This window comes from Otolemur garnettii, unplaced genomic scaffold (genome assembly GCF_000181295.1).
Source record: "Otolemur garnettii isolate 467f Iridium unplaced genomic scaffold, OtoGar3 scaffold00011, whole genome shotgun sequence".
Taxonomy (NCBI): domain Eukaryota; kingdom Metazoa; phylum Chordata; class Mammalia; order Primates; family Galagidae; genus Otolemur; species Otolemur garnettii.
The window spans coordinates 17,431,739-17,456,681 of NW_003852406.1; the positions used below are offsets into that span (position 1 = coordinate 17,431,739).

Sequence of the window (24,943 nt, forward strand, 5' to 3'; positions counted from 1 at the left end):
TTTTTTTTTTTTTTAACAGTTTTATTAAGATATAATTCTCAGGCCATATGATTCACCCATTTTAAAGTATAGTCAAAGGATTTTAGTATATTCACAGGCCTGTGCATCAATCACCACAATTTTAGGACATTTGCATTACTCCCCAAACAAATAAAGCCCACCCTTCTTAGGCACCCACTCCAAGCTCTCCCTTAGCCCTAGGCAACCACTAATTTACATTCTGTTTCTAATCTACCATTACACTCGCTTATTCTGGACATTTCATACAAATAGAACTATACTATATGCGGTCTTTTGTGACTGGCTTCTTTCATTTATATAATAGGACTTAAAAAAATTTTTTTTGATACGGTTCTGCTCCATGATCTAGGCTGGAGTGCAGTTATGAAATCCATCATAGCTTACTGCAGCCTCATCTTCCCAAGCTCGAGGGATCCTCTCAATCCTCTCACGTCAGCCTCCTGAGTAGCTGGAATTACAGGCGTGTGCCACCACACCCAGCTAATTTTCTTTATTATCTTGCGGAGATAGGGGTGGGTGGGTTGAGGAGGTCTCACTATTTTCCCCAGGCTGGTCTCAAACTCCTGGCCTCAAATGATCCTCCCACCTCAACTTCTCAAAGTGCTGAGATGACAGGTGTGAACCACCCTTGTCCAGTCTCTAATTACCTTTTATCAAATATTCTTTTTTTTTTTTTTTGAGACAGAGCCTCAAGCTGTCCCCCTGGGTAGAGTGCCGTAGCATCACAGCTCACAGCAACCTTCAATTGCTGGGCTCAAGTGAGTCTCCTGCCTCAGCCTCCCAAGTAGCCTGGGACCACAGACACCCGCCACAACACCCGGCTATTTTTTGGTTGCAGTCGTCATTGTTGTTTGGCGGCCCGGGCAGGATTCGAACCCACCACCTTAGGTGTATGTGGCTGGCGCCTTAGCCGCTTGAGCCACAGGCACCGAGTCTTATCAAATATTCTTAATTTAAAAAAAAATCTCATCTAACAATGATTGACCATTCATCAAAAGTGAATTTCTGTACTTAAACGACTGTGAAGTCTTTCCCCTTACAGCAAGGTTATAATAAAACTTTAATTGAATAATCATAACTAAATTTTCTGACATGTTTTGATCAATACTGGGGCCAACTATATCCCACTTAAGTACCCCGGAAGAATGCTCACTTGCCTTTAAAGGTGAGAGCAACAAAATGCAGACAAATTAACACAGTGTCTACTTGCCATTCTGACTTTCCTCAAACACATTATTGAGTAATTCATCTTCAAAATGAAACTACTCAGACTGCTGTGTATGAGAACTGTTAAACTTTAAGTACCGCACATAGCGAAAAGGAAAGCCTGCTAGACTTTGATTTGTATTTCTACTCTTGGACTCTGATTTGACAGCAGACTGAAGAGGAGCTTTGGTTGTACTATAACCAGGGGGAAGAGGTCAAAGATATAGAAAGAATTAAAGATTATAAATAAAGGTCAACAACCTAGAAAGTCTAAAATGCTGTAGATAAGACTAAAGGGATGAAGGTGGTGGCTGCAAATTGGTTTTTCTTGGAGACAGTTACAGTGTACTTTGTTTCATTGTTTCATACTGGTTTCTGCCCAAATGTCCTATACTTTGCAAATATTCTGAAATGCTTCCAGCAAAATATATGTCTGTTGAAAAAGCATTTGATCACTGAGATTATCTTTCTTCAGCATAAAGATGGTTTCCCTTTGTCCATTATACTGCAGGGCCATATATTTTTGGCTTTTTCCCCTTTTTCCTTTTTTAAGCGTGGAACATATACACAGTGGCAGGAGCAGCACCAGCCATCTTGGGACCATGAAAGAATCTCAGACATCTCAGCCCTGATTTTCTTGATCTTATGACATCAATGACTGGCTACTTCTCAAAAAAAAAATTTTTTTTTTTGAGACAGAGCCTCAAGCTGTTCCCCTGGGTAGAGTGCTATGGCATCACAGCTCACAGTAACTTCCAACTCCTGGGCTCAAGCAAGTCTCCTGCCTCAGCCTCCCAAGTAGCTGGGACCACAGGCGCCCGCCACAATGCCTGGCTATTTTTTGGTTGTAGCCGTCATTGTTTTTTGCAGAGAGAGACAGGAGGAAGAGGAAAAGCAAAGAAACAGAGGCAGAAAAATGGAAAACGTGAAGTAGGGCAGGCTCCTTATAAAGGGGACACAATCCCATTTGAGCCCCATAATACTTCTCCAAGGCAGACAAGGAGGACTACGGTCAAGTGATAGCTTTAGGGACACCTCATAAGAGTGGCTGTCCAGTTCACAGCCTTTCTTTCTTGGCTGCCCAGTGGACATGAGATTTGATTTGGCCATCCATGGTACCCTACCTGCAACCCACAGCCATGACAATTGATCCAAAACTTGGGTATAGGATCCAGGCTAGGACAATTAAAGTCCTTTCCCCAAGAAGTTTCAAACCTCAGGCAAGAAAAGAAACTCCTTCCCCTCCAGCTGTAAGAATGGGAGCCTGAGTTTCCTACAGCCTGATCTAGCTTCCTGGAGACGGCCAGTCTGGGTGATGAGCCTGCTACCCAGAGAGAAGCAACGAGAGAGACAGGAAGAAAGCACCATGGATCTTCAAACCCTTGGTTCCAGCTATCCCTAAGGTCAGCTCCACCCTGCCCTTCCTAGTTATATGAGCCAATAAATTCCTTTTGTGTAGAAGAGAGTTAGTGTTGAGTTCCTCCCGCTTGAAATCTATCAGCTACCTTCCTCTCCAAAATTCACCCTGAACTGAGCACTTCTCACTATCTCCACTGCCACATCCTGGCACAAACCACTAGTATCTCTTGCCTGCATGAATATAACAGCTTCCTCACGGTCCCAACTGTCCCACTCCATCCCCTAGTCCAAGTGCTCTTAAACAAATGTCAGTGAGATCATGCCACTTCCCTGCCTAAAACCTCCCAGTGGCTTCTCATCACTTTTAGAGGAAAATGCAAAGTTCTCATTCTGTTTTACAAAGCCCTTCATAGCCTGCTCCTGTCTACTTTCCAATTTCATCCCACACCACTTCCCCCCTTTCCTATGCTTCAGCTGCCTCGGCCTCATCTGTGTTTCTCATTGTTTCTTCAGTGACTTTGCACCTGCTGCCCCAAGTCTTTGCATGGTCAACTCCTCATTACTCAGTTGTTAGCAGAGTAACAGAAATCATCATGGCTCCCCGCCCCATCCTTTTCCATATCATTATGTTGTTTAAATTATTTATAGAAATTATTAGTAGTTGTAGTTATCTTAACTATGTTTTTGTTTACTGTTTTTTTGGCTGTCTATCTTCCCCGGAGTTTGAGCTTCAGAAGTACTCAGCTAGCTATTGTTTTTTTGGAGACAGAGTCTCACTCTGTTACCCTGGTTAGAGTGCCATGGCGTTACAACTTAATAGCAACCTCAAACTCTTGCGTTCAAGAGATCCTCTTGCCTCAGCCTCCTTAGTAGTTAGGACTACAGGCACCTTCAACAATCTGTGGCTAGTTTTTCTATTTTTAGTAGAGATGGGCGTCTTACTCTTGCTTAGGCTGGTCTCAAACTCCTGAGCTCAGGCAATCTACCTGCCTCAGCCTTCCAGAGTGCAAGGATTACAGGTGTGAGCCACTATTCTTGGCCCCCTCAGTTGTCTTGTTTACCACAAATGAATGAATTCATTACAAAATGAGGAAGGGCTTAAGTTACAGGCAGCCCTTCAATTCCCTATTGGTCTCCTCTCCTCTGCGCCACACTGTTGACCCCTGCTTAACTTGCAGAGGAACTTGGACTTGACATGAAACCTTACTCAACCTGTTTCTTCATCTGTGAAATGAGAACATCAGGCCAGGTACAGCGGCTCATGCCTGTGATCCTCTTTTTTTTTTTTTTTGCAGTTTTTGGCTGGGGCTGGGTTTCAATCCACCACCTCTGGTGTACGGGGCTAGTGCCCTACTCCTTTGAGCCACAGGCACCGCCCAATCCTAGCACTCTTGGAGGCCCAGGCAGGTGGATCACTTGAGTTCATGAGTTCAAGATCACCTTGAGCAAGAGGGAAACCAGTCTCTACCAAAAGAAAAACTAGGCATTGTGGTGGTGTCTGTAGTCCCACCTATTTATGAGACTGAGGCAACAGGATCTCTTGAGCCCAAGAGCTTGAGGTTGCTGTGAGCTGTGACCCCATGGTACTAAATTGAGGGTGACAAAGTGAGACTGTCTCAAACAACAACAACAAAAATGGGAACACCATTCTATACTGAGCCAAGAGCAACAGTATGAGATGTAAGGAGGGAGGGAGTGGAAAAGTCTATAGACTATCAGAATTGAATGGGGCTGTCTGGTAGGGAGAGCACCTCGATCTGGCCTGCTTCCTCCTCTCTGGGTCACTGGTGCTAATGCTCACACAGCCTCCCTACCCCCACTTTCATAAGCCATCCATGGTGCCTCCTTCATAAGCCATCCATGGTGGAGTCACACCACACATCCTTCCTGCCCCCACTGTGGTGGAAATCTCAGCCCTCTCCAAGCACATCTCCCTGTCCATCCAAAGGATCTGAATGTTTTCTGTCTCCTTGATGTCAGCACATAAGAAGGAAACCACTGAGCTCCTGGGTCTTGCAGTTTGTGAAAGTCAGGTAGAACCTATTTGCCCTCTGAGGCCACTCATTCAAGAGGTCAGTCACCTAGGAGAGGCAGAGAAGGCTCCGGGCCTGGGTGTGTGCTAAGGGCAGAGCTGCGGGATGGGCTGAGCTGCCACAGGCTCAGCAGGCACTGCCCCCTCACTGATGCTGATAGCTGTGTCAGCCAAGAACAGCTCAGGTGCAAAGACCATCCTGTGCGGCTGTGAGAAGGAGGAAGAGGAAGACACAGAAATCAGTGCTGCTCCCAACAGCAGATCAAGGCAGCCTCTGGGAACCCCAGATCCAGGGTGAGTGTCCTCAACCTGCCAAGGGGATGAGAGGCCCAGGGTCTTGGGAAGGAATTATATATAGCCCAATGGCAGATGGTTAAGCCCTGTTTAAAATACAGGGATTTCCCAGAGGGGCTTAAGGAGACAAACCAACTAAATGTAATATGAAGTCTTAAGTGGGAACAGGAAAAGGGCACTAATAGAAAAACAAATGAAAGCCAAATAAAGCATAAAATTTAGTAATCAAATGGAGCTGGGTGCAGTGGCTCACACCTGTAATCCAAGCACTCTAGGAGGCTGATTCTCAGGAAGGATCACTTGAACTCAGGAGTTCAAGACCAGCCTGAGCAAGAGTGAGACCCTGTCTCTACTAAAAATAGGAAGATCTAGCCAGGCATTGTGGCAGGTGCCTATAATTCCAGCTACTTGGGAGGCTGAGGCAAGAGGATGGCTCGAGCCCAAGAGTTTGAGGTTGCTGTGAGCTATGACACCACAGATTGCTATCCAGGGTAACAGAGACTCTGTCTCAAAAAATATTCTGATAATAAAATAAAAATGATAATATGATGTTCACTCCATAAGCAAACTGAATACTTTGATAAAGCATGCCTTTTATTTCTGTGTAGTTAACACAGTTGGGGAAAGCTGATCTCAGTTCTGGACTTGTATCCGTCTTGTGATTTGGGGTTTTTGTTGGTTGGTATATGCTTATTATAACAATATTATACGTATTTAAAACACATTCCACTGTGTACACATATCTGATTAGTTCCATCAATGAAATATCCAGAATTAGAATTGTATTATTTACATATTTTGAGAAAAGGTATAATTGAAATAAATGCATGTATTTTTAAATGCACATAAATATACAAAATATACATTTAAAATAAATGTAAAATATACATCTATTAAATAATGTAATTACATGTATCATTTTCAGGAAGGTAGTACGTACTCACAAGAAACTGTACAATACAGAAGTGTTCAAGGTGAATGCTCCATTGCACTCCCCAGAGGCAGACAGAATTAGGTGTCTTGACCTCCACACTCTTTCCTCTGTAGGTACAGGGGAGCCCGTCTAGGGAACAGGTGCCTCTTACATTTGAGATTAGACGGAATGTCACAATCCTTCTTAACACAGTGCTCCAGAGAGTCATATGGAGCTGGAACCCAAGATCATGTCTGTTAATCATTCCTGTAACTCTGGTTTTTCATTATTTTGTAGACAGATAGATATAGAGAGAAAGCTCCCTCAAATGAGGAAGTAGGTAGGGTGCATCTGAGTCCATAAAAGCCTAAAAAGGGTCTTTCTTTCTCCTGACTTCCATCTTGACGCATGAAAAGATTAAATCAGTATTATATTTATATCAAAATATTTTCCCATAAAATCTAGCAGTGTTTTTCAGAGCATTTACTGCTGGAAAAAACTCTGATGTCAATCTGGTTCTTTTGCGAATACTCTGATTTTCTGTTTGGTGTTTTGCCATTCGGTTTTTTTTTTTTGGTTTTTTTTTTTGAGACAGTCTCACTTTGTCACCTTCAGCAGAGTGCCCTGGCATCACAGCTCCTGGCAACCACCAACTCTTGGGCTTAAGTGATTCTCTTGCCTCAGCCTCCTGAGTAGCTGGGACTACAAGTGCCTGCCACAACGCCCAGCATTTTTGTTGTTGTTGTGGTTGTCATTGCTGTTTTAGCTGGCCAGAGCCAGGTTTGAACCCACCACCCTTGGTATATGGGGCCAGAGCTCTACCAGCAATCAGTATTATGGAGCTTTCAGGCTGCCAGGCCAATAAATGTCAAGTTTTACTTTTCATTTTTCTGATTACCAAGAAGTTTGAGCATTCCTTCATGTGTTTGCTAATCGTTTGGGTTTCCTACTTTGTAAACTGCCCGTTAATATCCTTTTGTCCATTTATCTACTAGGGTTCCTGCCTTTTTCTTGTTGTTTTGCAAGAATTCTTTGTATATTCTAGATGTGATTCCTATCTTGGTTTTAAGCTTTGCAAACATCTCCATCAGAAATGCGTTTGCTATTTTATTCATAAACAGCTAGCCTTAGTTTTAATGTATTCAAATTCTTAATTTTTTGTTGTTTTTGAATGGACTTTTATGACTTTAAGAAGTCCTACCCTGCATCTATTAACTTTATTTATTTATTTTTATTAACTTTCTATTTTTCTTCTTACATTAAGGCTTTTAATCCATGTGGAGTCTGTTTTGCACGTGCCCTTCGGTAGCTCTGCACTTTTCTCCATATGGTGAGCCAGTTTTCTCTACACCGCCTACTAAACACTTCCGCCTTCCCCAACTAGTCAGTAGAGCTACCTTTATTGTATATCAAGTTCCCATGTGTACATAGGTCTCTCTCAAATCTCCATTCTGATCCTTTTGTCTAATGGTTTAGTCTTGTGTCCAAATCACATTTTTTTATTCTTGTGTCTCAACATCTGGTAGGCAGGGCCAACCTCTCCTCTTTATCTTCCTCCACTCTCCCTAAGGTTGACGGAGCTATTTGAGGATGCCTTTTTTCTATATAAATGTTAGCATAAGTTTATCAAGGTCCTCCAAACATGCATTTCAGTTAGGATTACAGTGAATTTATAGATTGATTTGAGGATAATCAATTGAGAATAATCTTTATAATTTATTCAAATCACTTTTTTTTGTCTTAGAGTTTTAAATTTTTCTCCACAGAAGTGTTTTTTTTTTTATTCTTGGTTAAATTTGATCTAGATGCTATTGTGAATCATATCTTGTTTTTATTTAATTTCCAGACCACTAATAATATGAGATATGCTATTGATCTTGTATATAGTAACCTCAATGCGTTTATTAGTTTCAATAGTTTTTTTAGGTAAATGATCATCTGCAAATTATGAATTTTATCTCTTTTAAGAAAGACACTTTCTTCTTTTTCTTTCTCTATAGCACTTTCCAGAACCTCCAGGACAATATTAATCCGTAATTATTGTCCTTTGTTTGTTTCTTTTTTTCTTTTTCTTTTCTTTTTTTTTTTTTTTTTGAGACAGAGTCTTATTCCGTTGCTTTACTGTGGTTTCACAGCTCACTGCAACCTCAAACTCTTGGGCTCGAGTGATCTTGCCTCAGCCTCCCAAGTAGCTGGGACTACAGGTGCCCACCACAATGCCTAGCTAGTTTTTTCCATTTTTAGTAGAGACAGAATCTTGCTTTTGGTCAGGCTAGTCTCAAACTCCTGACCTCAAGGAATCCACCCACCTCAGCTTCCCAGCGTGCTAGGATTTCAGGCATGAGCCACCACATCTGGCCCAAATTGTTGTCTTGTTACTTAGCTTAAAGGAAGTGTATCTATAGTTTCTCCATTTAACGTAATGTTTGCTGTAGGGTTTCTTTTTATTGCACATAAGAAAATTTATCATCTTTGCAATTTTTAAGCATATGTCTTAGCATTAAGTATATCCACATTGTTGTACAACCATAGCCACCATCCATTTATAGAACTCTTTTCATTTTCTAAAATTGAACTGTATATCTATTAATCAACCTGATAATGATTAATCATCATCATCCCCTCTCCCTGTAGGATATGTTTACTCTTTCATTTCTTTTTTTAATTTTCTTTTTGAGACAGAGTCTCACTCTGTCACCCATGCTGAAGTACAGTGGCCTGATCATAGCTCATTGTAACCTTGAACTTCTGGACTCAAGGGATCCTCCTGGCTCAACCTCCTGAGTATACCACACCTAGCTATCTATTTATTCGTGACAAGGTCATTACTTCTTGGCCTTTATTATATCAGTATAATTCACATGTAGTATTTGTGACAGGGTCTCATTCTGTTGTCCCTGTTAGAGTGAAATGGCATCATTATAGCTCACTACAACCTCAAATTCTTGGGATCTAGCAGTCCTCCTGCCTCAGCCCTCCAAGTAGCAAGAACTACAGGCATGTGCCATCATGCCAAGCTAATTTTTAAAATTTTCTATAAAGTCAGGGTCTTGCTATGTTGCCCAGGCTGATTGTGAACTTCTGTCCTCAAATAATCCTTCCACCTCTATCTCCAAAAATGTTGGAGTTACAGCCATCAGCCACCACATCTAGCCTCTTACGGGATTTTTTTATATTACCCTTATCATGTATTAGCAAGTTCCTTCTATTCCTAGTTTACTGAGTTTTTATCATGCTCCTTTAGCCTGGGACTGTGGTGAATTATATTGATATAGTTTCTAATGTTAAACTGTCCTTCCATTCCTGGCATGAAACTTACTTCATAATGATATATTATTTTCTTAATATATTGGTGAATATAATTAGCTAATTTTTTTTTTTTTTTTTTAGGATTTTTGCACCTATTTGTATAAGTGAATGGACCTGTTCTCTTTCCTTGTTTTGTTGTCATTTAGTTTTGAAACCAGTGTTAAATGCTTTTTATCTGTTTTGGCAGATAACTTGTTTAAAGTAAGAATTAATAACTTTCAAATTAATAACTTTCACAATTGGGTGGTGCCTGTGGCTCAAAGGAGTAGGACACCAGCCCCATATACTGGAGGTGATGGGTTCAAATCCAGCCCCAGCCAAAAACTGCAAAAAAAAAAAAAAAAGAAAAGAAAAGAAAAAATAATTTTCATAATTAAAGCCATTCAGACCTGGGAGAGGAGGTCTTGAACCATCATTTCAATTTCTTTATTATTTATCAGTCTCCAACTTTATTGTTGCTTCCTTGTACAATTTTCGTATTTTATGTTTTTCTGGGAATTTCTCCACTTTATCTAGTTTGCCAAGTTCATTAGCACATAGCTCAAAACATAATTCTTTCTAAAATCTCTGGTATCATTTTGTTTCTATAATTCGTTTGTTTTTTTTTTTTGGATCTTCCCTTTGTCTGGATCAATCTCATCAGAAATTCTTTGTATTAATATATTTTTTTAAATGGCTTTTGGTGTTGTTCATCTTATACACTTTTCCCCTCTACTTCATTGCTTTCTGCCTCTGTGGTTACTTCCTCTTGTGTTCATCAGAGGAAGCAGTGATCCAGAGGGGAGAAATTTGCCTAAACACATTTACCCAAAGGCAGAGAACTAGCTCCTTGGCTCTCAGCCCAAGGCCCACTTCTCATATCTACAGCCTTCATAGGAAGAGCCCAAAGCAGTAAGAAGCACCAGCTGCCAAGCCTTGGCGCTGGGCTTAGGCATAGACCTGTGCTATGCAGTATAATAGCCATTAGACATGGGGCCATTGAGCTCTTGAAATGTGGCTAGTTAGAACTGAGATATACAACATGTGTAAAATTTATACCCAATTTCAAAATCTTGATACAAAAACTGTGAAACACCTCAATAATTTTTATATTGAATACACATTAACATGACAAAATTTTGGATAAAGTGGCTTGTCAAAATTAATTTCACCTGTATCCTTTTGTTTTTTAAAATATGGATACAAGAAATTTTCCTAAGTAGGAATAGTACAGGTAGTACAAGAATGTGTCACACTATGCGGCTGTTTTGAGGTTGACTGAGGTTGGCTTATTTGTAGGGGTGGAAACTGCTTCAAATTAAGGAAAGGATTTAACCAGGGACCATCAGTTCACATTCTTCCTTTGCAAACAACAAAACCAACTCTGATAACTTGTCCAGAAAAAGTTCTCAGGGCTGCTGAATAGGACAGCACTAACCACCAGGGCCTGGGGAAAGAAAGGGACTCGCTCCCCATCAGAGGTAGACTGCTGCCTTTCTCCGGCATTTGCCTCCTTTTACTGCTCAGTGTCGCAGGAAAGTCAATCGCCAGGAAAGAGACGTGATAGGCTCAGCCTTTGGCACGTGGAGGAGACAGAGGCCTGTGATTGGCTACCGCATGAACCTCAAAGGCGTTGGCTGGGACAAGTTGCTAAGGAACCCAGTGGCAAGCCAGGGGCCGAGAAGGGTGGGCACTCGACGCAGGTCCAAATCTGAGACTACCTCTGAAAGGGTCCCACAGCCCGTCACTGCCTCAGTCTTCCTCAGTCCTCGATCAGTGCTCTTCCATGCATGTGATGGATTTTAATAAAGATTTAAGTCACTCCTACTTCTATATTCTCTGCCCCTCCTCGCCCCTCCTCACCCCACCTGCTCCTGATTGGGGCTATTTTGGTCCTCCCAGCCAGAGGAAATCAGGGCACTGAAGGGAGGTCGAACTGGGGTGGGCTATATTTAGTCATGCTCTTTGCTTTGTTAGCAGGGGTCTTTTAGAAGAGGTCGGGAAGGCTGCTGGAGCTAAGGGCTCTGAGGACGTCGTGTCCAGAAGCATACCCCAATCAGGAGTCGGGACATGGAGCATCTGGAGGGGGCTACTGGAGCCCCAGCGGGGACTGTGGTGTCCCAGGAGCTGCTGGAAGAGATGCTTTGGTTTTATCGTGTAGAAGATGGTAAATGGCGGGAGACTGATGGTGAGGGTGGGAGTGCTTCTCAACACTGAGCAGTTTGTCTGAAACTCCCTGAACTGTCATCTCTTCCATTCAGGCATCACATTTCCTCCAAGACTGGAACCGAGGCTGAGCACCTTAACCCCCAGAGGAGTGTGGCCACTCATTTATCGTCACAATTACTTATTAAGCTCCTACTGTGTGCCAGGCCTATTCTCAGCACTGGGTTGACAGTAGTGAATAAAACACAAACTCTCTTACCTTGTGGAGCATGCATTCTAGTGCAAACGATAGAAAATAAACAAGATAAACAACTAAATGTGTGTTGATAAGTAATAGAAAAGATAAGTCAGAAGAAAAGAGAATAGGAAGTGTGCCACAAGGGTAGGGAAAGTGGCCAATGAAGGCCTCACTAAGAAGGTGACATTTGAGTAATAAGGAAGCTGACTTTCAGGAAGTGAAAGAATTAGTCATGCAGATTATGTGGGGGAAGGGCATTCCTAGCAGAGGGAACAGCAAATGTAAAAGCCTTGAAGCTGCATCCTGCTTCATTTCAGTAGTGTGGACAAATCACAAATATCCAAATTCAGATCAGCCACTTTATGCATCATCTGTGGGCAGTTGCTAAATCCAGTTTCACTGCAGCCTGCTCTTTCCTGCTCCCTTCTTTGCTCCTTCCCACTTTTTCTTCCTTCCTGCTTTTCCTCATACTGCACAGGCCCAACCCCTGGCAGAAGTGAAGCTGATAAACTTTATCTTGGCCCACCTTGCCTCTCACACTTCCCCTCTGCCTCCTTTCCCACAGTTATTTAACTGTAGTCCTGTCTCCAGCATTAGTTTAAGGCTTCTCTAGAGCAGAGACTGTGTCTCCCCATGTCCACCTGTTAGACTGGGTATCCCCAGAGGCAAGGGGCTTATCTTTGATATGGGCCTACACAGTGAGGGATAACTGATACTGTGAGCTGGGGCTGAGCCCAAGCCCAAACTATTAGTGGCCTTAAAAGTAAGGTGACCAGATGTCCCGCTTTTGGCGGGACAGTCCTGATTTCTAACAATTTGTCCTGCATCCAGCAGCATTTTAAAAAGTCCCGATTTTTGGAAAGAATGCACGACAAGCTAGGGCGGGACAACGGGAAGGGAATATACAGTTCGGCTGCTGAAAAAGTTAATGTAACTCCATTTGGGAACGAAGAGGTTAATGTAACTTCATTTGGAAATGAAAAGGCTAATGTAAACTCCCTACTCCCCTCCTGGGCAAGGCCACCCAGGTGGACCAGCGCCCTACTCCTTTGAGCCACAGGCTCCTTCCTATACATAATTTTTAAAAAATGTATTATATTTGTAAATTGTACTTATGTTGAAATTAAAAAAATATATATTACAATACTATTTTTGCATTCTATGAAAATTTTTGTTGCTCCATATAGACCAAATTTTTAATTAAGAACCAACACCCACACACCCCCTGCACCCATCCACCACCTCCCTGGGTCAATGGTGTCCCGCTTTACCAATGTTAAAATCTGGTCACCTTACCTAAAAGGCACCTAGCCCCTCCTTAAGGTTCTGTCCTGTGTGTCTCTCCCCAGCATCTCCTTGGAATTATTCCATGCTTGCCCTGGCAGCTGTGGTATTTGTGATAAGCATTGCCCTCTTGAGAAGGAGCATCCAAGCAAACAGGTGAGGAGCTGGTCTGGGGCCTGGCCTTTAGGTCATTTAGGAATTTTGGCTCTCTACCCTTTGTGACAGCAAAATGCAGACTTCAGTGTCCTCTGAGAACCTAAGGGTGTTTAAAAAAAAAAAAAAACAACAACCCAGCAACTCCCAGCAACTATCCCTGATTATCACCCCGGGTCTGGCCGGTAAGCAGGCATGACCTGGAAGGGTGTAGCCATTAAGAAGTGATATTGCCTCTCTCACTTGGTCAGGAAGCATTCCACTCAGCAAGGTCAACTCAGAGACAAAGTGGCTGCCCATGAGAGCAGACCTGCAGTTCTCTGGCCCACACCGATTCTCTGGACAGTCAGCTTACCGTGGCTGTGTCCTTCTACTGTGACCAGGAAGTCTAGAGATCCTCTGAGTAACACCAACTTGGAGAGTGGATAGATTTGCAGAAGTTAATGGTAGGAATCCCAGGTTGCAGAAATGGGCAGTGGGAGCCAGTGAAGGTGGGGTGGGGTGATGCATACATGATGGGTTTTAGAAACATGACTGGTGTCATGTGTAGGCTGGTCTAGAGAAGGAGGCACCTAGAGACAGGGAGAATAGTTAGAGATTTCCTGAAGTCCTGTGAGGGACAGGTGTGGAGTGACAAAGACTTATACTAGGTAGGATGAACATCCTGGAGCCATAAATGGTGTGGTTTGGTAAAAGGACACAGGACTCAGAGGCAGGAAACTTAAGTGCACATCCCAGGTATGTGCTTCTTTGGCATCTGGCCCATATTTCCTCACCTGTAACGGGAGGGGCACTAGTAATACCTGAGCTCACAGAGGCAACAAGGATTCCTTACTGAGGCGACACCCATGCAAGTGTGAACTGTTTTTTTGCCAAAGGAATATCCAACCATTGCCACTTGTCCCCCAGCAGCTCCCAAACTATGGGTAGGATTTTCCCCTCCAACGTCCTGCCCCAGTCACTCAGGCCTTCTAATGAACACTGTTCCTTCTGTTCCCAGAAAGCAAAAGATGCAGCCACCAGAAAAAGAAACTCCAGAAGTCCTATATTTGGGTGAAGCCAGAATCAAGGATCACAACAAACTAACCAACCCAAGTGAGACTTTGCTTTCAGAAAAACTAGACTGGGCTAAGGTGGAAAATGAGTTAAAAGAGAGAGATGTCTCATTGGTTCTCCTTCCACATGCGTCAGAGTCTGAGATCTATTGAGAGTTCAGAGCACCATTCCCCCCAAGCCAGGCACATGATCTGAGCTCAGCTTAGTGGCCTGAAAGCTCTCAGGTTTTACAGCCTATTTTTTTTTAATTAGCAGATACAATAAATAAATTACAAGCAAACTAAAATTCTATTATTTAAAAAAAATTTATTAAAATGCTTCAGGAAATGTCCTGTTGGAATTGCATAGTTTTTTCAAATGGTCATGGTCCACACATAAACACACCCAAGTGTTGGAGCTTGGAGCAAAAGTGCAAAACCCATCACCAGCTTGTGGGTGAGGACTCTCAGCAGGTGGTATTGAGTAGCTCACAGCTCCCCTCTGCCCTCAGCTTCTCCATTCAGGGAATGAGGCTGAAAACTGAGTTAGAGATGCTATTTTCTTTTTATCTTTCTTGTTTTTAGAGATAGGGTCTCTCTTTGTTGCCCAGGCTGGAGTGCCTTGGCCTGATCACAGTTCACTGTAACCTTCCTGGGCTCAAGTGATCCTCCTGTCTCAGCGTCCAGAGTACCTGGGACTACCTGTGTGTATCACCACTCCCAGCAGGCCAGCAGAGACAGTCTTCCTGTGTTACTTAAGCAGGTCTTGAACTCCTGGCCTCAAGCAATCTTCCTCCCTTGGCCTCCTAAAGCACTGAGATTATAGGTGTGAGCCACCATGCCCAGCCAGAGACACTATTTTTAGTCCTAGCTCCTGAGACTGCTGAGAGGGGAAGAAAGAGGATTCTGGGTTCAGTCTCCCCTTTACAGGCTCCCACCTCTAAGAGCCCTCTTCTGCTAAGGGTCTATGAAAGACTTCCTTTGGACCTAGTCTGTGGAAAACAATGTTGGAAAATGATTATGCTGCCTGCCTCTGAGAGCCCTTTCTTGCTAACAGTGGGATTCCAAAGGAGTGTCCTGATCCCATGTCTCAGCCATGGTATTCTGATATAAGCTGTGGTAATATCACCAAATAATTTATGCAAAAAATTTGCTTTCTTAGCTGAAAATGCTTTAGTTCCTATCTTACATAAGTGGGCTTTGAACACTCAGACCCACTGCTGAAGTACTGGGTCCTGCCAAACCCAACTACAAACAGGTGTTTCTCCCTGTGAGTGCCACTGGATGCATCTGATCAACCCAGGAGCCCTGGGTAATTGTCACTGGAGAGAACAACTCTGGTCTGTAGCCTTTCTCATTAAACTTGAGGAGTCTGGTTCCAAGGGTCTGTGTAGAGTCCTTAATGGTAGGAAAACAAGGGGACCCTGCCTGCTGGTGAAAAAATGCTATAGGTTCTCTACACTGGAAAACCACAACCCACAGCCCTTGCCTATCCTTCTGCCCTCATTAAGAGCCAAACTTCCAGAAATACACTTTCCTGGGACTTCTTTGGCCCACTGAGGTTGTGCCATTGGGTTACTTTGACTAGATTTTCATGGGTAAACCCTGAAGATTCCTGCCTGGGGCTCAGAAGGCCGACTTCAGCCTCTGAAACCTGCAGCCGCCCTGCCTTTCCCCTCGACCAGGTGGCACGAGGACCTCAGGGCTGTCGCTCCCGCCGGTGTTCTCAGGACCGCACATTGAGAGGGCCCCTGGGAGTTCTTCACCCAGACCACCCTTTAAGTGCCGCAGCTGGCCCAGCTGTAGCTGGGGCAGGAAGGGTGATGGCAGCAGGATGGACCTTGCAATTTCTTCCTGCTTAAGGCTGTCCCCAGGTCTCTGAGTCGTTGCAGTGCCTGTTTTCCTTCCAGGGTCGCAGATGCAGGTGGTTACCATGGAGAACAAGGCCCGGGGAATAGGAGCAACATCCCTGTCTGTCCCTCTAGCTCACACAGTGCATTAAGTATAGGGACACTGCTTAGTGCTGGAGGTGGGGTCAGCTGTCCTCCAGAGGGTGAGGGCAATCAGTGCATCAGAGGGAAAGGCAGGTGGTGACAACCTAGCCCCTGTTCTACAGCCCTGCCCAGCTGTTGAGCCTGAGATTCCTGAAGAGGGGCCCTCAGAAGATCTTGAAGCCCTTCAATAAGGTCAAGGTGGGTGCCTTGCGCTTGCTCTGGGCCCGGGATGACTTCACAGTGACCAGCTTAGCCTGGGCTACGGGGGGCATCTCCTTCAGGCTGACAGTGGAAAGTGTGTTGAAGGTGCAGCTGGCCAGCCCATGCCGGGCGGTGAGTGGGGCCTGGTGGGACATGGCTCTCTCCTCAGAAATGAAAAGGGGTCGGGCCAGGGGGCTCTTCTCCAGCTCCCGTCGCGCCTCTCGCACTGCCTCGTGGAAGACGTGCTGCACGTGCTCAAAGTCCAAGCAGGCAGAGACCTCGAAAAACAGGCACCCGAATCTGCCTGCCAAAGCCGCACCCTCTGCTTTGGTGACTTGCCTGGCAGAGAAGCAGGGCAGGGCAGAGAGTTAGGCACATGCTGTTCCAAGTTAGGCAGACCTGCTTCTGCACCCAGCCCCCCATGTACTGGTGGGTGATCGGGGCCATCTTCATCTCTCTGAGTCTGTTATCCCATCAGTACAATGGGATGATGACATCTGCCTTTTGGGGTGTCAAGATTCAGACAATTTGTGTCAAGTGCTCAGCACAGTACCTGGCACAGATTCAGTGCTTGATAAATGGTGGCCAATGTCACAAAAGCCAGAATTAAGGGATGAGGATGACAGTAAGAGAGAAACTGGTCCTGCATGTGAGATCCTGTCTGTGACCAGAGAAAGAAAGCCATTCCCAGCCCCACTTCTCCTCTCAACATGGGTCCCTGGGGCAGGAAATGGACCACTCACAGCCCTGGCTTGTGGGATCAGCTCTAGAGAGAAGCAGTTGTTTGGGCTGAAGGGTGTTAGATCTCAGAGGTGACTCTGGAGGCCTGTGGTTGGCAGAGCTTCAGGGCTCGTGGGGAGTTTTGTCTGCCTGCCCAGGAGCTGACAACATTTCATAGTGAGGAGGGAGAAAAGGAGGGAGAAACAGGGAGAAAAGGAGAGCAACAGCTATGCTAGCTTGCTCCTATACCACCTCCTGTGCGGAAGGATAGAAGATCTGAAACTGAAGAGGTACTGAAAACTTCTGACCTGAGAGTCATAGGAATCAAGGTGGGAGAAAGAGAAGATTGGTCTTGAGCAGGTCAGATGTCTGGCTGGGGCCCCTGAGGTTTTAGGGCCAAGTCCACTGCCTGAATCCTCCTGACCTACTGCCAAACTGCGCTATCTATCATATCTGGGGATGATGGCACAGACCATGAGATGAGAGAGGACACTAGAGTGGGCAGTGGTGGGAAAAGGTTTCTGAGCCAAGGTCAATGTGGCAGGAGCAGGGGCTGGGAGTGGATTGGCTGCCCAGGGTATTGCTCCAAGAAGTGGGTGGGTATCAGAGGGACAGGGTGACTAGGACAAAAAGGGCCAGTGGTTAGCATCTAGGCCATTCCCCACCTAGTACTGCCATCTGTCTATAAGCTCACTGATTCCCAAGAAAGCACTTTTGAAAGAATACTTGGTTTTATGAATATTTGCTTTTATGATGGGCTTGAATCTGCAACTTTGATATTGTGGGGCTTGAATAATGAATTTTCAGAAACAAGAATCTGATACGTGCATTCAGGTGTGTGAGTTGGCAACACTGACAGATAACATTGCCCCTCCCCCCCCCCTTTTTGAGACAGAGTCTCACTCTGTTGCCCATGGTATCACCCTAGCTCACAGCAACCTCAAACTCCTGGGCTCGAGCAATCTTCCTGCTTCAGCCTCCCAAGTAGCTGGGACTACAGGCATGCACCATCACACCTAACTAGTTTTGTTATTTTTAAAAGAGATGGGGTCTGACTCTTGTTCAGGCTGGCTTTGTCTCATTTTTTTGCATTCTAATGAAATTTTTTTCTTTTGAGACATGGTCTCACTCTCATTCTGTTGCCTAGGGTCGAGTGCAGTAGTGTCACCATAGGTCGCTGCAGCCTCAAACTCCCGTGCTGCAGGAATCCTCCTTCCTCAGTCTCCTGAATACCAAGAACTACAAGCCCTCCACTATACCCAGCTAATTTTAAAAATTTTTTGTAGAGGCAAGGTTGCTCAGGCTGGTCTCAAACTTCCAGTAAAAGTTTTATCAGTAGTTTGGGAAGCACAGCCCTAATCCACATTTTATCCTTTTAGCTGTAAAGACAGTCATGGGAGACAACGACCAGTGCTCAGCTCAAAGTCTGATTTACTGTGCTTACCAAATCCTAATCTACCAAACTTGGGACTTGACCAAAGAATGAAAAGGGGGGTAAATTGTCATAACTTGTTCTTAGGGAACTGATGCTACTTCATTTCAGTCATGTATTCTTTGTCATTTGTTCTCAAATCATTTGCGGACAACCCCTATGGGGGCTAAAACAGTGGCCTAGTGTTTTTTTCTCATACTGAAAACCAGCCTGTTCACAATCCAGTCTTTTTTTTTTTTTTTTTTTTGAGACAGTCTTGCTCTGACATCTGGCCTAGAGTACAGTGGTGGCATCATAGTTCTCTGCAACCTCAAACTGCCACAATCCAGTCTTCTGACCCTCTGAGCCCTCTTCCAGGGTCTGTTATTCCTGAAAGACTACCTTTAGTGGTTTTACAATTATACGATTTCCCTTATCCCCTGACATGCAATTTGCCTGGGTTTGAGGGCTGAGAGGGCCCCTTACTGTGGTCCCTCTTCGTGAACCCACGTCTCACTGCCCATCTGACCTGTTCAGAACAAACACCAGTCAGTGTGCTTTTGGAACCTGGAGAAGCAGGACTGAGCGGCCAGGTTGGAAGGCTGGTGAAAGGTGCCATACCTTGCAGGCAGACTGGCTACATAGGACAAATGTCAATGTTGGAGAAATCCAGTAGGATTACTCATCAGGTACAGGCCGCATAGTCTCAATGCCTCAGGGCCAGACAGGCAACTCAAATGTGTGGAGAGGATGGAGGTAAACCAAGGGGTGTGGGGAGGCCTGCGGTCAGCTGGAGAGAATACGCCCTACCTCAAAGCATTCCAATTCCTGGTCTTTTAAAACACCGTGCAGGCCAAGCAAAATACAGCTATAGCATTCTGTGGTAATGTGCCCTCTGGCCCAGTCTGTGACCTCTAATTCAAGTCCAACCCTTTCTTTTACTTTTTTGTGCCAAGACTTGCATGGCAACAAACCCTTCCTAAGAGAACCTGCCCTCAGCACAGCAAACTGTGGGAGTGAGCCTGGAGCGGGGCTGAGCTCGGCTAAGGCCAGAGCTGGTTGGACCACAGCAGACACCTGACACAAGGAGCCAATCAAAGCCTCTCCCTAAAGTTGGAACCCGCATTGATTGACCCTCAGCTGCTGGGAGTGGAACTGGAAGGTCACAAAGACTCAGGCAAGAAAGGGTGAGCCTGGGAGAGACCCAAGAAGGTGACAGGAGTAGCTTATCTTCTGACATTCAGTGTCCAGCCCCTGATGCCCTGCCCTTCCTGTCCTTGGGTACCTGGAAGACTAATGCTCCCTGGATTCTTATAACACAATATCTCTTATCTAAACTGGAGGTACCAATTTAGATTTGTCTTTAGTGGCTAATCCTTGAAGATGCTACCTTGCCTTTACAAATGGGGAAAGTCAGCTGTGAAGATGAGGACCAAACTGCCACCTCACCTGTACTGGGCCATGTCCAGCTTGTTGCCCAGCAGCAGGGCAGGGTAGCTGCGCTGTGTCTCCTTCGCATGCAGAGCAAGCAGCTCCAGGTAGCCGCTGCTGCTCTCGAAGCTCTGGCGGCTGTCGACGCTGTACACCACCAGGAAGGTGTGGGCCCAGTTCAGGTAGCGCTCAGAGTTCCTAGGGATGTCCTGGGGTGGAGAGAAGCCCTCTCAGAGGCAGAGGAGGTCAGGGTAAAGGTCTTCACCTGAGCTGCCCTGTTCCACCTCCCCAATCCCTGGGTCTTTGTATATTGTTCCCTAGAAGAGCTCGTTTCAAAGGGGCACTTGAGTGTGGATTTGGCTTGGTGTGAAAGGACACATTGTCTCATGAACCTCCCTCCCACTACCCAGCCCGGGACTTGGAGACCTTGGCCCCTTGGGCACAGAGCCAAAGACTCTGGCATGGTCCCTGCAGAGACCTGGCTGTCCCTGGGTACCCCTAGTTTCAGGTCAGGTTCTAGCTGCTTCTTTGACTTGAGAGAATAACTAGCATCTGGCCTTAGCAGGGGCGATGGAGACATCAGGGGAGAAGTGTGCATTTGAGGGGGCTTGGGTGAGGAGTTCTCACCAGGAGTGTCTATGTAACAGGTGTGGACCTCTCTCCATGTACGCGTGAGGATAACTCTCCATTGCCTAGGATCTCAGAGCTGATGCTGGCAACCCTCAGGCCTCTCAGCCTATTTCATCTTTCTTATTTGGCAAATGAAGGATTCAGGCTCAGAGAGGTCAGTACTTCGTTCAGGTTCACACCGCAAAATGGAATTTAAAAAGGATCCAAATTCCCATGTGAGGCCCCCCACTCTGGGCTGGGACTTCTTAGGAGGCTATACTGATTCTCAGCTCTCCATGGAGATAGGGGTAATGTTACCAGGTCTGCAGTGTCCATGACCCTCAGGTGAACAGGCTGGTGGTCCACGGTCTCTTCAGAGCTGTAGGTGTCCTCTGTAACACAGAAGATCAACAGGTCAGATGTAGTGAACTGAGTCTCAGTTTGAGACTCCCTTGTGTGGATTTGGGGGACCCCCAGGAGCTGCTCTTGGGTTGGCTGAACTGGGATCCCTGTAAAGTCCTTGGTTCTCACCCACATGGAAGATATGGGCAGAACATCAAGGAACTGGTACTCTACCTGCTGGGCTCAGAGTGTCAACAATCACACAGAGAACGTGCCTAGGGGGACAGGACTGTGTTCTGGGTGATGTGCAAAGATGACAGGATGGCACATATGGCCCATGGGTCTCGTTGGCAGCACAGGCTCAGGAGCTGCATTGCCAGACCCTCTATCCCCAAACCCTAAGCTTCTCTACTACCCTCTTCCCTTCTGACCACAGTACCTGGCTGGCAGGAAACTCCCAACAACAATCCTCCTCTCCCTAGTGGGGGACGAGATAAGGGCAAAGAGAAGCATATAACACAATGGAGGCAGCATTCCAAGAAGGTTTTACAAATAATCCTTGATAGCATGACAGCAGAGGAGTCTAGGGTAGTCAACAGTTTTAAGTTGGGGCAGGGTCCAGTGATTCATGCCTGTAATCTCAGCACTATGGGAGGCTGAAGTGGGGGGACTGCTTAAGGCCAGGAGTTTGAGACCATCCTAGGCAACATAGTGAGACACCATCTCTACAAAAAATTTAAATATTAGTTAGGCATGGTGGTGTGTGCCTGTAGTCCCAGCTGCTTGGGAGGCTGAGGCAGGAGGATTGCTTGAGTTCTGGAGCTCAAGGCTGTGGTGACCTATGATTGTGCCCCTCCACTCTAGCCTACTCTAGTCTCAGCAACAGAGTAAGACCTCATTTCTTAAAATAATAATAATAAAGTTTTAAGTTGGAGATATGGAATCAAATCCAACTTCAGCTGCTTTTTAGCTACGTGACTTGGCTGGATCATTCCAGCCCTCTGAGACATTTCTTCATTTTAAAATGGGAATACTATGATGACATAGGCTAACAGTTTCCAAGCCTTTACTTTGTGCCAGGTGTTGTGCTAAACGCATGTCCCTACGTTAACTCATTTCATAGCCTTTTCTCCCAGGGCTCTGTCAGGACCGTATAGGATAGGCCCTCTGGACTTGGGACCTGGGCCACTACAAGTACCTGGTAAAGGACAACGGGGACTGCGGTACTCCATGTTAGCACGGCAGGTTCATAATCATTTTGTTTCGAAATGATTTTAGATTCACATAGAAGTTGCAAAATAATGCCGAGTTCCTATGTACTCTTCACCCAGCTTCCCCTGTGTTACCACCTTACATAACCACAGCACAATGACCAAAACAAAGAAGTTGACATTGGTACTATATTATCAACTAAGCTATTAACCTTATTTGAGCTTCATGAATTGTTACTTCTTTTTTTTTTTAGTTGTCACAACCTCAGACCTTAGAAAGCAGCAAGCAAGTGACCAGGCATGCAAAGAGGAACTCAGTGCCACACTGGTCATCATTCTCCCTACCCTCAACCTCTGCCTGTACCATTGGGCCCACATATGTGAGTATCTTTGGTATTCACCTTTCCCTGGGTGTCTCTTGACCTAAGCGACCTTACAAAAGACCCCTCTTGGCAGAACCAAGATGCTTTCTGTCTTCCTGGCAGCATCTGCTATGAGAAGGATAACCCCCCCCTCCAACCCTGGCTGAATTTACAGTCAAACACTTCTCTCTGAGGGCCACTGGCAGCCAAGCCAGGCCTGGACACATTCCAAGACCACTAAGATCCAGCATGAATCACAGACAGCTTCTTGTCCCCAGCCTGCTTTGGGGACTTGGATAAATAGCTGCTCTTATGCAAAGACAAAAAAATCTAATGGAAACTATGTCCCAAATATTTAACTATATTTGGTCCAAGAAGACCTGCCCTAGATGCTTACATCTTGTTCAGATTTGTCTTTATTTTCCTGCCAAAGCTGTCTGATGCACTCCTTTTGGGCGTTCCCCCAATAGGTGCAGTGTCCTCCCCAGCCTTGATCTCCTGTCGCCTTTATAGCAGCATGACAGCCTTTTGAGGTTACTGATAGCTCCACTGTAGAAAGATGACAAGATGAGGCCCAGAGAAGGAGGGACCTTGCTTAAGGCCACACAGCATCCTATCAGCAGAAGGAACTTGAACTCAGGTCTTCCAGACTGGGTTGCCTCCCTCCCCACTGGGATACTCTCACCTCTCAAGCACAGTGCAAGAGAAGACCAGAAGTACCCAGTCTACCTGGGGATGTGGAACATGGAGGGGCAAGCTGGAAGAAGCTTCAGAGGTCATATTGTCCAGCTTCCCCTTTACAACTGGGACGACTGGCCTCAGAGGCTGAGGCAGGGTGGGGGGCTCCTGTCCCCATCACAGTAATGCCTAGTCTTTCCATCACTAAGTTCTAATTGATATTCTGTGGACTTTAATGCTGAGAGGAGAGTTGTTTCCCAAAGTTTCTTTCTCTCATTGATGTAATAATAATTTTTTAAAAGGCATCAAAGCAGCTCTGATCAGAGTATGTGCGGGGTAATGCCTCAGAAATGGAGCTTGTGTCTTATTGAAGTAGGATGAGGGCAAGAGAGGTGAGAAGCTGACATTATCCCCTGGCCAAGCCCTTCTCTGAGAAAGGAATATTCTCCCAGAGACCCCTATCCCCTCCTGGTGGGGCTCAACACAGAAAGAGCCCTTCCACAGTCACTGAATAGGGAAATCGTGGGTCAGAGGGCCCAGTGCCACACAGACCTCTGACTAGCATAAGGATGTGCCTAGTACTGAGCAACTGGAGTTGTCTCACCATCCTTTGTACCTGAGGATCTCCTTGATCTTAGTCAAATCACTGAGCCCTCTCTGCCTCAGTTTCTCCACCTATAAAATGGGCATAAATAAAGGAGCTCTTCCATAAAGGGTAATCCTAAAACCAAAATTCAGCCCCACAGTTAAAAGCATGTATGTTGTGCCTAGTACTGTCCTACATGCTGGACATGGGGATGAATCTACACCCTCAAGAGGCTCCCCAAATGAGCCCAGGCTCTTAGAAGACCTTGGAGAGGTTGAAGAGTTGTTTTACCCACCTTTGCCTTGTAGCTGACTCTCCTCACCTTGAACACCCAGCCCTTTCTCCATAGGAGAGAAGGTTCTGGTCCCATAGTCTCTGCTGTTGCTGGAACCAGCACTGGGACAGGGCTGGAATGTTAGGCTCTTCCCAGCAGAAGCTCTAAGGAGTGGCCCTGCCCCCCTAGAACATCTGAGAGGATAGCGTCTGGTAGTCTCTCTAGCTCGTGGGCCCTCAGGGAGGGCCGACAGACCACAGACCAAAGTGACTAACTACTGCCAGGCTGCCCCTCAGACTGTCTGGGCACTCATTCCACTACTAGGTCAGAATTACTCAATCAGGGAGCTCAAACCACCACTGTCTTAGGCTCATCCAGTGGGACCCTGTGGAAAGATATAGACTGTGGGGCAGGGAAGAAGAAAGGCTAGAGGCAAGTTGCCAGAAAAAATACAGGATGATGAGTTAAACTTGAATTTCAGATAAAATGGAATCATGTTTAGTGTAAGCATGACCCATGCAGTATTTCAACTGTGCAGAATGTATCTCTGGAGGTGCTTCATTGGGAATCACCCACCTGCCCACCATATGCCTTTCCTTGCCTTGTTCCCACTTCAACTCTATCCTCAACTCCTCCATCCCATCTCTGATTCCATGCTCTGGCCTCTCCCAGTACCTCCCTGGCCACAGCATCCTATGTCCTTCTCTCTCAGCAGTTGAACTCTGCTAACCAAAGGGGCTCCCCTCAGACTTGCTGTGTGACCTTGGCCCAGAGGCCAAGGCTTTTTCCTCCACTGCAGCACCAAGGGGCTGTGCCAACGCACAGGTGGTCAGATGGGGCTTTGAGGAAGAAATCTCTTAGGGACCATCAGGGCATCACCTGCCCTGCACCCGAGAATTAACCAAAGGAACCCCTCCACTTTCTCTGTTTGACACCCTGGAGTTCTGTTTAAGATTTGGAAGAAGGGCTCAGCACCTGTGGCTCAAGTGGCTAAGGCATGAGCCACATACACCTAAGGTGGCAGGTTCGAATCCAGCCCAGGCCCACCAAAAACAACAATGACGGCTGCAACCAAAAAAATAGCCAGGCGTTGTGGCAGGCGCCTGTGGTCCCAGCTACTTGGGAGGCTGAGGCAG

At 45.7% G+C, this 24,943-nt stretch overlaps 2 protein-coding genes across 3 annotated transcripts in view; one reads left to right on the forward strand and one right to left on the reverse strand.

Annotated features, from left to right (window-relative positions):
* The first annotated feature begins 11,183 nt into the window (after positions 1–11,183).
* On the forward strand, positions 11,184–14,162 carry SLC51B (solute carrier family 51 beta subunit). Its single transcript, XM_003784651.1, has 3 exons — positions 11,184–11,280; positions 12,867–12,957; positions 13,955–14,162. The coding sequence occupies exons 1-3, from the start codon at positions 11,184–11,186 to the stop codon at positions 14,160–14,162; spliced, it is 396 nt and encodes a 131-aa protein (XP_003784699.1).
* A 1,895-nt stretch (positions 14,163–16,057) lies between these two features.
* RASL12 (RAS like family 12) overlaps positions 16,058–24,943 on the reverse strand; it is a 13,065-nt gene continuing 4,179 nt past the window's right edge. Inside the window, exons 3-5 of one of the 2 annotated variants that reach the window (XM_003784426.2) lie at positions 20,673–20,746; positions 19,764–19,954; positions 16,058–16,522 (exon numbers count right to left, since the gene is read on the reverse strand). In XM_003784426.2, the coding sequence (XP_003784474.1) occupies positions 16,147–16,522; positions 19,764–19,954; positions 20,673–20,746 (641 nt within the window). In that variant the 3' untranslated portion in view covers positions 16,058–16,146. The remainder of the gene's footprint in view (positions 16,523–19,763; positions 19,955–20,672; positions 20,747–24,943) is intronic. The other variant, XM_012801867.1, reaches the window with a different exon arrangement.

Excerpts from the sequence above, each read along its gene's own strand:
- SLC51B (XM_003784651.1), top strand. The coding sequence starts at position 11,184 with ATGGAGCATCTGGAGGGGGCTACTGGAGCCCCAGCGGGGACTGTGGTG. Across the intron at positions 11,281-12,866 it reads GTTTTATCGTGTAGAAGATG|CATCTCCTTGGAATTATTCC; the intron begins GTAAATGGCGGG and ends GTCTCTCCCCAG. Across the intron at positions 12,958-13,954 it reads AGGAGCATCCAAGCAAACAG|AAAGCAAAAGATGCAGCCAC; the intron begins GTGAGGAGCTGG and ends TTCTGTTCCCAG.